Source organism: Eucalyptus grandis, chromosome 8 (assembly GCF_016545825.1).
Source record: "Eucalyptus grandis isolate ANBG69807.140 chromosome 8, ASM1654582v1, whole genome shotgun sequence".
NCBI classification, from domain to species: domain Eukaryota; kingdom Viridiplantae; phylum Streptophyta; class Magnoliopsida; order Myrtales; family Myrtaceae; genus Eucalyptus; species Eucalyptus grandis.
The window spans coordinates 47,588,071-47,599,804 of NC_052619.1; the positions used below are offsets into that span (position 1 = coordinate 47,588,071).

The 11,734-nt window shown below is 44.9% G+C and overlaps 3 protein-coding genes across 3 annotated transcripts; 1 reads left to right on the forward strand and 2 right to left on the reverse strand.

The window, feature by feature from the left end:
- Nucleotides 1–2,952: 2,952 nt before the first annotated feature.
- Nucleotides 2,953–3,793, forward strand: LOC104414814 (ferredoxin C 1, chloroplastic). Its single transcript, XM_010026000.3, has one exon. The coding sequence runs from the start codon at nt 3,033–3,035 to the stop codon at nt 3,498–3,500; it is 468 nt and encodes a 155-aa protein (XP_010024302.1). The 5' UTR covers nt 2,953–3,032; the 3' UTR covers nt 3,501–3,793.
- A 514-nt stretch (nt 3,794–4,307) lies between these two features.
- Nucleotides 4,308–6,403, reverse strand: LOC104414815. The gene has a single exon (XM_010026001.3). It carries the CDS (start codon nt 5,746–5,748, stop codon nt 4,690–4,692), a length of 1,059 nt encoding a protein of 352 aa, XP_010024303.1. The 5' UTR covers nt 5,749–6,403; the 3' UTR covers nt 4,308–4,689.
- A 1,189-nt stretch (nt 6,404–7,592) lies between these two features.
- LOC104414817 (FRIGIDA-like protein 4a) lies at nt 7,593–11,478 on the reverse strand. The gene is made up of 3 exons (XM_010026002.3): nt 10,391–11,478; nt 8,933–9,108; nt 7,593–8,390 (listed from the first exon to the last, which is right to left on the reverse strand). Exons 1-3 carry the CDS (start codon nt 11,310–11,312, stop codon nt 7,896–7,898), a joined length of 1,593 nt encoding a protein of 530 aa, XP_010024304.2. The 5' UTR covers nt 11,313–11,478; the 3' UTR covers nt 7,593–7,895.
- Nucleotides 11,479–11,734: the final 256 nt, after the last annotated feature.

An 11,734-nucleotide genomic window follows, 5' to 3' on the forward strand; every position in this document is an offset into this window, starting at 1 on the left:
AATTTGGTTAAACGTGAGGATACAAAAGCTTTCTCTTCATATCGTGTTTTATTAGAAATTGTTTTGGCCAGACTTGAGTATTATATTCGCTACTACACCCAGGTACTGACAGTAAACGAGAACAATTTCTCTCTTCTAACCAACGACGACGCACGTGGAGAAATCAGGGCAAATTGATTATATAAAATAAAAAAGGACAACGCACTTAGTTTGGAGCATGACAACATACTTTTCACGTTCTCCGCTAACTTCAGGACATCACATCGAGTTGTCGCTCAATGCTGTCGATAGAACAATCAAACCGGGACCACAACACCTACTCGTGTTCGCTTCGGATTGTGATGGACAAGTCGGGTCTCAACTAGGTTGTGGGCGAATCGGGTCTTCACCCATAAAGATGGGAGAGTCTAGGATTGTGATGGATGAAGCCCTTAGCCGAAAGGGGCTCGATTAATGAAGGGGATTGGTGGAAGAAGGACTTGACTTCAAGAAATTAGAAAGACGAGATTGAACAAGTTGCTAAGAATTTTGGGGGGAGATCAAAATAAGGTTTAGGCATGCTTTGGGCAAAGATCACGGGCAAAGCGTCTTCAGTTTTGGGGCAAACGAAATGCTGCGTTTTAGGAGCAAAAAAGTATTCTTCTTTTTTTATTTAAAGCAAAACGACTTAGTTTCGCACTCTGGCATCCATGTCAACACCAACAATGCCCGCCGGTGCTGACTTGGAGTCCACATCAGCCTTTTAGGTAAAGAATGGCCAGATGAACTAAATCGGTACTAAATACAAAAGGTTTATAACTAAATTGATCCAATTAAAAAAGTTTATGATTGAATTTATACCAATGCAAAAAGTTTATGACTTTTTTGGTACTTTTCCCCTATAAAAGCCCTTGACCAAATACTGGGACGTCAGGTAGTTTTTTATTTGGAGCTCTAGGAAATGCATTGTATTTTTAAAATCTTCTAAAGTCCCTTAGACCAGGGCATATTTGCAGGAACTTTGGCTTTTAGCATTTCTCGAATGCTAAAACATTTTTATTCCTTTAAACTATTCCCTAGATAGATTTTCGAAATTCTGAAAATGCATTCACCCCAACAACGTCGCACTCCATCATCGGTGATGCTAGTTTTGACTATCGGCAAGCTAGATTTGTCACTGACAAGCCTCACTGAAGGTTCAATAACCTTAGGTGACAGTTGCAAAGCCAGATCTGGCTTGTTGATGACCTAAGCCCTTCATCAAACGTCAATAAAGGGTTTGAGTTCTTTTTATTGAAAAAAAAAAAAGATTGTAAAAGTCATTTAAAAGTGTGATTTTTCCAAACACTTTTTAAAGAAGGTTTTTTTCCAATGCACTTTTAAAGTACACTTCCAAACACAATTTTCATTTTGAGAAACTCCTCTAATCTATAGTCATTTGTATTTTCCTAAATGTTTTCCCCAAAAATCTAGCCAAATACAACCAAAGAAATTACTCAGTTGTCTTGGTTTATAAGAGGTGGAGATGGTTGTCACAAAATCATTGTCCAAAAGTGGATAGTTGAGTGTGTCGTCCTCTTCTATTTGAAGTATAGGGATAATGACACAAATGATCCCTGAACTTTGGCCTAATATACAATACAATCTCTCTACTTTTAATTTGTTTAATGCCATCCCTGAACTTTAATCCAATGTGCAATATAATCCATGAACTTATAATTTGTTCAATATAATTCATGGACTTTTGGTACATATTTAACTTAGTCCATGAACTATTAAATTGAATATTTTCATATAATTTATAGAATAAATTGAATATATACAAAAACTCCAAGAACTACATTGTATATTGAGTTAAGGTTCAGGGACCATTGAATAAATTAAAAGTTTAAGAATTAAAATGCATATTTGACTAAAATTCAGAAATCATTTCTGTCATTTTCCCTTATAAATATTGAAGCTTTGTGACTATTTTCTCCTTTTCTCATTAATTTCTGCACGTCCTCAATAGTTGTTTTCTTGACTCCATCTCGATCTTCACTGCTCACGACTTTCTTATGTCTTATTGTCCGTCAATCCTTGGTTGTTTACTTGTAATCCTTCTACTCATTCAAGCGCGCGAGAAAGATATCTGTAGCTTTTTTTCTTTAAATATTGGGTCTTTTTTCTAATGCAGCACCACATCAGCACCGCTTGTTCTCTGAAAATATTGGGCTTGTTTTTTGTTTAATGCGGCATCACACTTAGCGCCGCATCAATCCGCACCACTTCTTTAGCAATCAAACCGGAACGAATTGTTCATGTAAGACATTATCTCTATGTCGGCACTTTGGCAACGGAAAAAAAAAAAACCAGCAATGATCGTCGCTGTTAAGAAGTGCTGCAGGTAGACAAAGGATTCTTGGTCATGGTTTCGGCGTAATCTAAATTCTAATGCACGGTATTGGGATTGAAATTAAAATTGAAAGCCAAGACAACGGATGGACTCTAAAATCCGACCAACCAAAGGTGTTAATCTCTTTTTCCCCTCTTTGGAATGTATTTATTCAAGAGCTGCTATCCTTGGGCAGAACATAGGATGTGCGGCGCCAAACGTATTTATATGTGAACTTTGTCTTGAACCTTTATGTTGGACAAGGATTTTGTCACCTATAGTATTGTAAAGGGACAAATGCATTGAAAATCTAAAATTTAATAAAAATACAACTAAATTCTAAACATTTCAAAAGTACAATCAAATCCTAAGAGTTGTCAAATTAATAAATTAAATTTTTCATTATTTATACTTTTTGAAAGTTTTAAAACTCAATTATACTTTTATTATAAATATTATAAATTGATTGCATAATTTAAGAGTTTTATGACTCAATTACTTTTTCATTATAAGTTTAAGAACTTCCACTATACTCATCCTAATCGTAAAATTAGCCAATAAAGAGAAAAGAAAACTCTCCCGCTCGTTATCTTCTCAAAGTTCCCGAGCACCACACATTGCCTGCCCCCTCCCAAGAACCACGCGGACACTCGCTCTCGCTTCCTCACCGCACTCAACCATGTCCACTCTCCTCCACTTCGCTCCTCCCTTCTCTCTCCTCAAACGCCCGCCGCCCGCCTCCTCCCTCCTCTCCCCTCCCCGCCCCGCCCTCCGCCCGGCTCGCCGCCGTGGCTCCTCCTCCTCAGCCGCCGGCGCCGGGGGCGGCCCCATCAGAGCCCACAAGGTAGTGGTCGAGCACGAGGGCCGGGCCACGGAGCTGGAGGTGGAGCCGGACGAGACCATCCTGTCCAAGGCCATCGACTCGGGCCTGGCCGTCCCCCACGACTGCAAGCTCGGCGTGTGCATGACCTGCCCGGCCCGGCTCGTCAGCGGGTCCGTCGACCAGAGCGAAGGCATGCTCAGCGACGACGTCGTGGAGCGCGGCTACACGCTCCTCTGCGTGTCGTACCCGACGTCGGATTGCACGATCAAGACTATTCCCGAGGAGGAGCTCTTGTCTCTGCAGCTCGCGACTGCTAACGACTGAAAATTGTTTTTTTTTTTTTTTTTTTGGGTGCCTGAAGGTGTCAACATGTTTCGTTTTCTTATGATGGAATTAGGGGTGTTGGTAAATTTTTATGGCGAGGGATTACGAATAGAGAGTTCTTCACTCTTCTTGTTCTGAGAATATTCCTGGGTCGACATTCTTGGACTGCATGGCTGTATTGGTGGCTAAAGAGTGATGTTGCTATTTCGATGCTAATTGATAGATTGATTCAAGAGTAGGCATTTGATAAATGAATCAAATTCAACAGTCCGCCGCATCATTTCGCAAATCAATTCTGGAAGTCGGGTATTCTACTACTGTTAAGGGATGAAGATAGCTAAAAAGGAGTGCAGTCATGATGTGGCCGTGGCTGATTCGAGGAGATGACAGGAGAGCGTCTTAGTTCAATCCTGGAATGTGAGAAATTTTATTGTACATTGAATGGGCAATCGTGGCTCCCTTAGCATTTGAACCCTGAGGACTAGGGGTTTCAAGCAGAGACGCAAGTTTGAATCTTCTTATTGTTAATGTGACACTAGGTAAACACAGGGAAGGTAATTTTCAGTGGATTAAGTTAACCTGCGCATTGAAATGCTTGAATTCGACCTGTGGTTGCAAATGGGATATGGTTGCCTTGCCTTCTTGGTGGTGGAGGGAATGTACTTATCTTAGTTACATGAATTTGTTTAGGAAGTCAAAGTTGGAGTTTTGGGATGAAATCATTCAGAAGGGAGGAGATTTCTTGCTTATCTGGAATGGGGTTTGCAGGAATCGTGAGTTATTTGATATCTTCTCTGCAAAAAAATGAAAATGTCATGAGATAGATACATTGATTTGGCAGACAAGTTATGATCGACAAGAATTTCTCTCAAAAATCTTCTTGGCTTATGGACAAAATCCGTCATTAATGAAACAAACTTGTCTATCAACATAAGGACTAGAAACCTTGTACAAGAGGTTTGTTCTACTTCTTTCTGTTACAGCTTGCACAGGACATACTTGTTCAATGGTCCATCCGCCAAAAATGAGCAGATATTACTCTCGCTTTCTCTGCAAAAACTCATCTCCAGGAGAAAAGTGATGCCTTAAACTGCCGGGCAACATTCTCTAGATCATACAAGCAAAAGTTGCATCTATCCATAAACAGTCACCACCAGCACAGCAGAATTCCATTCTGATGTGCACGCAATTAGAGAGCTGATGACTTCACTTCTAAATTTGTGGCGTGATGGCCAGCTTTCTTCATTTTCCGTTGCTTAAGTTTCACCTTCACATTAACCCCATTATCAATAACGGCCTGAAGCACAATCATAAGCTTTCCCTCTAATTTCTCCCCTTTCCTTGGCGTATAAATTATGTCATGAATGTCATCAGCCAGCGCTCGCTGAGCCAGAATTTCGCCAACAGCAGCACAAGCATCTGCATTTCTAGTCGAAGCCAGATCGAACTTCATGTCTTTCGAAATAGAATGTGCCACAGCAACGACCTTGCTCGTTGCCCTGTGAATTATACATGCACGAACGGAGGCCTTCGAAATGTAAATATCCAGGCAAAACGGTTCATGGTAAGGACCTGTGAGTTGATTAAATGTCGGAGTCCTCAGCTTCTTTTTGTTTGAGGTGCAATCGACTTCGGCTCCATCCAGCAGAGAAGGCACATTCTTCTTCTTTGCAGCTTTGGGAAGTTTTTCATTTCTGGTGATTAGACCTCGGTCTTCCTTCTTCTTGGTTTCCTTTGGATCTTCTCGCCGCTTTGGGGATTTCTTCCTATGGAATTCGAAACTGTACTCTTCGAACTCCTTGGATGCCTTGTCAATTTTGTAAAAGAGATTGCCCCTTATCCGCATGTTATCAATCTCATCGAAGTCAGCCTCTTCCTCAACAGATGAAGAATGATCCTCATGCTCATCTGTCGTTTCGGTCAAATTTTCTGTTCCCAACGACCCCCTCGGTCCCTGCCACGCCTGTGCCAACCCAGCCGAGACCCGCCACTGGTCGTCATCCACAACTTCAATGGCACAACCATCTAAAGAAGGCCTGCTCTCAGCAAACAATGGAGAAAGCTGCATTCTCTCCAAACCGCAAGCAGTTGTTGTAGGCCCACTATCAACCAACTCGGACCGACCCTTTTCGATTCCCTTGTCAGCAACTTCAGATGCACTCGACCAAATACTGACCACCCTCGGAGGAAAACGAGAGCTGACCACCGACGTTACCGCGACGCCTCTTCTCAAGAGAGCAGATGCCATCGTGTACCTCGAGAGATGTCGCGGGATCGTGGAAATAGAACCGCCCCGACAAAACGCTGAAGCCGCAAGAGCAAGATGATTACACAAGGAGCTCTGCGTAAACACCCATTAACTGCGGCGCACGAACTGGAAAAAAATCTTCAGTGGAGCAATTCATCGAACACCTCATGCGCAGGTGACCCTATCTCGTTCGTTTCCTCGCCAGCAGAGAGCGACGGAAGTTAGTGGGCTCAGCTCGACGGGCCGACTCTGCTGACTGCCGGGGCTTTACAAGTGCATGAGGCGTTGATCCCCTTATCTCCTGATTCGCGGATCGATGGAATGACTCGATTGTCGCGGAGATCAATGGATAAGGTGGAGAGAACCTCTAGCGTTCTTGGAAGCGCCTTGTTAGCAAAACAAGATTCGAAGATTTATCAAAATTGGAAGTGTACGGGGGATTATACGGTGTCAACGTAAACTGGTTTTCATGGCAGTGCGCTCTGGATAGCCTACTCTCTGCAATTCTTGAAGGAGGCCCAACTCTTTCTTCGATCCGAAAGTGACCCATGATGTTTCGGGAGAAAATATTCAAGTGATTGCAAAGCTCAACGCCAATCGCTGATGTGGCACGCGTTTTGCATTCATACCCGATAAAAATTGACATGTTAGCCGAGGTGGAATAAAGAAAATTAAAAAAGAAAAAAAAATTGTTCGGTCGTTAGGAGAGTTTGAACCCTACCGGCCAAAATAACCTTACCAACGAACTTGTTAAGAACATGGGAAAACGAAATTAACAGATACGATGTGATATCAGGAGAGTTTGAACCACACCAGCTGAGCCAACCTACTTTAGCTTCTTCTAAATACATTAGCACGCAATAACTATTTCCTTTAACCATTTTTCCAATGACATCCACTTATTTAGTATTTCAAATGTGTGGTCCCAATAGATAGGAGAATCCATCTCGGGTTTGTAGCAGCATTTGGTTGCATGCACGATTAATCGAACCCGACAGAGGATCGGATTTGGTCAGCCCAAACTTGTCTCACCATCGTTCCTAGAAATTCTGGAGTCGCAAGGTTATCCCTGCCAACCGAAATTCGCAGAAGAAACCTCGAACCAAACGCCTTCTCGCTTCAGCTTCCTCTGTCTCATAATTAGATTCTTGAACTGCCATGGTGAAGGAGTCCGGACTTTTTGACACATCCGAGGTAGCACACTTGACCTAACTGGAGCCCCCACCCCGGTGTCAAATAGCGATGTCTCTGTAGAATCCACCACCCGAACAGCTCAAAATCTGTCCCCACGCTGTCTGTATCCTCCTCGTGTTTTTCTCTTTATCCTGAGCCACTCGTGTCATCGTCTCGACGTCCTTTCTAAGTCGCATTATGTTCCCCTTCCAGAGTGTCCACACTACATATTTTATTGCCAGCGTCTAACACGTAATGCAGTTGCGAGGAAGCAGCAAACAAAATCAAGCATGGGACGTGATGAGAGGGGCACCAATAATGCCTGGCTCCCGATAGGCTCAATCGAAATCCAATCCGGTCGAGAGAAGGTCGACACCAATAATGACGGAATTGTCTAACAGAGGACGCGATTAGACGACACATGATTTAAGTTTCTCTGTTCAGTGTTCACCGACCAAACACCCACCATTGGTGGGGAAAAACAAAGACAGTTCTGACCCACGAGTTTCAAGATACCATAATCTACCTAAGTGCCAGCGAGAATCACTCACTCTAATAAAGAAAAACATGGACCATCTCCACACATCAAATTAAAGAAATCAAGTTCAAACCTCATAGGAAAACCCACCAGAAAGTGCACAGCAGGTAAGGGGAAGATGACCCAGGCGGCAGGGTATGTTAATAAGTCTTTTTCTACTATCTATGACCATCAATAGAGTTCCTTCAAAGAGTCCCAAAGTCTGTCACGATGCCATCATAATTACTTTTCCACAATCACCTAGGGCTACCGGTTTTGATCAACATCAGAAATACAGATTCTTGCCAATGACTTTGGCAAGAGCATGGGAAAAGGAAATTAACACACATACTGCTACCGTTGAGAAGGTTAGTGATTACAATAACAAGGCAAGTGGGAATTGAAACAGATTATGGTCATCATATCAGTGGTTACCAACTTCGGGTTTGTCAATTCTCTATCGGTAGTAAGCCTGCTGATAAGCTGGTGCCACGCCATTTCCATAGCCACCATAGGGAGGATAGTTCATGGGAGGAGCGGGGTATGATCCTGAGAGAGGTGGTGGAGCTGCTTCAGGTGAGTAGGCATAGGGGTTTGTCGGCGGACTCAAGCCACCATACATGGGCTGTGGTGAATGGTATGTGGGGACTCCAGCTGGGTATTGACCATGTGAGGGTGACCGCACATATGCAGGAGCTGCAGGGAAAGAGGAGACGTATGCATTGGCCAGACGACCAGCTTTGGCTGGAGGCATAGGTCCACCATTGTTGGCGCGTGTTCTTTTGTTGGCTGGAACAGCAGCTGGTTGCCTTTTCTTATCGATCTTGACCTTCTCTAGCTGCTCAAGGCGCTTCTTGAGATTTTCTGGGGGGAACTGAGCTTCAAGCTTGTACTCCTCAATGCACTTTAGAACAGCCCGCAATGCTGACTGCTCTTTGCGTGAAGCCAGGTTCTGCAATAAAACAACATTCCACAGGTGACTGTCGAATTCCATCTACAGTAAGTACATCTTAATATAGATGGTAATGGTGTATCAGGCAGAAAACTCAGCAATAAGGTGGTTCCAAATGAGCTTATTCTACACATATTGCTTGGCAGATGAATCAAAGACAAAAACCTTAAGCAAGACAAAGAGCTTGCATGCATGAGGACACCTTTTTTACTGCCAAGTCGCATGCATAACTTGTGTTGAACACAGCAAGGTATTAAGCTAAACATGCTTCAGATCAATATTACCATGAAGTAAATTCAATGACGACCCACTTTGTCATTCTAGTTACTGAAAGCCGGAAGGTGAAAGAAACAAATCCGTACAGTAGATGGAGATACCTAGGAAATCCATCAAATGATAGAAACTCTTGCAAGACTATATTTAAGACAAAGGATTACAACACATAAGACATAATGATTTCTCTAGCAATTATGCACTTGGTGGTGCCTCTTGTGCTTAAATTCCTTTCAGTATGCAGAGAAAAGGCAAAAGACGAAGAATACCGCAGCTCGGCCACCATTGTTAGGGTCCTCCAACATAGTAGCTGCAGCTTTGCGCGCATCTTTCAGAAAAGCCTTCAACAGAGGTACAGGGGGGAACATGTCTACAAGACCAACTTCATAAGTAAAATGCACAGCATCTAGCTGCTGTCCCCTGCTGATTAGTTCCTTGATAATATCTGCAGATTAAAACAGCCAAGAAACAAAAAAACTTAGCATTCACCTGCTTTAGAGAAGGAAAAAACTGACAAGTTCAGGACTAGGCATATTACATAACTCTTCAACACATCCTACATCTCTGCAGGACTCTCACAAGTCCATCAAAGCTAAAATTAAGTTCTAATCACTCTTAGGCATCCATCAGAAAAAACCTAATCACTTGATTACCCAAATATCTCACAGGTAACAGCTGAGATGCCACATATTCCACATCAGGATAGGCTTACGACTAATATTTTTATCCCCGATAAATAATGACAGATGAGGGAGAGATTCAAATATCATGGTCAAAGAGAAGCATTGCTATCTTCAGACAATGCATCATCACCCATCATTAGGAAAGCCAGCTTGTCAAAAGAACATCTCATTGGGGGAAGAAATCATCATAAAGTGATCAAAAAACATATCGCCAGCAGAAATAAACCAGAAGATAAGCGACTAGATGCTTAATTGCCCCACTGTCAATTCAATAGCATGCGCTCACCAGAAATCCAACAAGTACTAGTGGCTTCTCCAAAAACGAATGTTGCTAAATTGTCAGAAGTAGTAAATTCTGGGACAAGATAACACCATTGGCCTTCTTCATCTACACTAAGCCCAGCACAAGGGAAACATTATTTATCCACTGCCGGAGTCTTTTATCGAAAGAAGATACACACTTCATTGGTCTTCTTAGAAAAAGCCCCATATCATGTCAAAAGCTAGTTTAACTGGCTAGGTAGAACTTCAACTTATCTTTCTATTCTAGTTTCCAAACCTAATGTACACCAAATCCTCTCCCAAGTTCTTCTGGTAATGGAACTAAATTAGACTACTGTCCTACACCACCACAAGATCTCTCAAAAAGACATGATCACCACAGCATTTCCCCAGGAAAAACCCAGATCCCTATGGAAAGTCCCATAGTAAGATGTGAACCCATCTTCCCTCCCCACCACTCTGAACTCGCAATATCCATCGAAAGTGAACGAAAAATCCTTGCCTCACATATTGCACAACCCAGACACTGCAGTTCTTTCCGTTCTACGCAGAATTTTCCTGGAGATTTCAGCCAATTACAACCGAAGTTCGCGAAACTTAGATTCATTTCCAAATTCAAGAACAATAATCAGCACAGGTGAACACCCTCGAGAAGTAAAATGACACAATTAGCGGCAGCACGGAAGAACCCAACTCTTGTATCAAACAAACGATTCCCACACGCTAACGACACAAAGAAACACAGTAAAGTCAGTAACATACCGGGCATTTTGTCTCCCAGACCGAGCGAAACCGCAAGTTTGGGCATCTGCTTGCGCCATGCGGACCCGACCACGAGCTTCCTGTAGAAATCCACATCCGCCTTCTTCACAATCCCGAACGTCACCAAATGCTGCAAGAAAGTATGCACGTCGGGGGTCTTCACGTTCTCGATGCCGCCCCTCTCCTCCAGGCTCGCCTTCCACGTCTCCGCGATGTCCTTGGCCCTCTCCTTCACGCTCGGCGTCACCAGCACCCTCGACTTCCCTATCACCGGATCGACCACGACCGGAATCAGCGACTCCAGGATCAGGACGCAAGCCCAGCCCAGGTCATTCCCCCTGTCCCCTCCCCGCTTGTCCACCGGGAAGACCTCGGATATCGCCTCCAGCACGAACTTCGCCGGATCAACGCAGTCGACCAGGGCGAGATGCATTTTCTCCCTCATGAGGTCCAGCTCCTTCTTCTTCCCGGTCACGAACCTCCAGAACTCCTTGGAGTCCATCCTCAGGCAGAAGGACCTCAACTTCATCAGCAGCCCCTCGCCGTCGTCGACCTCGCCCCCCGGCGAGCCCGGCTCGACGTCGCGGCCGCCGCCCCGCTCGAGGGCCCCGAGCGCGGCCTCCTTGCTCTTCTCGACCTTCTCGAGGACGATCTCGACGCTGCCGTCGATCGTCGTCTCGCGCTCGTCGAGGACGGTTAGGGTTTTCTTGGTCTGGTCGTCCAGCGCCCGGAGCTTCTGCTTCAGGGCCTCCGACTTCTTCATGAGGTTCTGCTCCAGGGAGGAGAAGTGGTCGGAGAGCTCCTTCCAGAGGAGGGTGCAGCTGGTCATCAGCGAGGTCTGCTTCTGGAAGTCCTCGAAGCTCGCCGCCGCCGGCTGCAGCTGGCAGGCCGGCTCGCCGCCCGGATCGGGGATCGACCCCATGGCCGAGTCGGGTGAGTCGTCGCTGTTGGGCGACTCGGCGGGAGTGAGTAGGCGACAAGGAAGGAAGGAACGAGGCGTGTGCGTGTGTGCTGTGTGGGGGGGGGGGGGAGAGAGAAAAGCTAGAGAGAGAAAGATGGTGGAGGGGAGGGAGGGGGGAAGGAACCCTAGAAACGTAGAAAGAGAGGGAGATAAAAAAGATCGGAGCAGGAGCAAGGGGGGAGGAGGGAAGAGAGGACGGGGATGACGTGGCGGGTTGCGACGGCGACACGTGTAGCCACTGTCCCGAGGGGATGAAAAAGAGAGGTCGGTTGCGGAGCGGGGCTAGGTGCGCCGGGGGTGCGCAGCTTAGGTTTCGAGAAGGCGCTGTGGCTAACCGACGGCTGGAGGAGCGCAAGTTAAGGCTTGAGAAAGAGGAGCAGAAA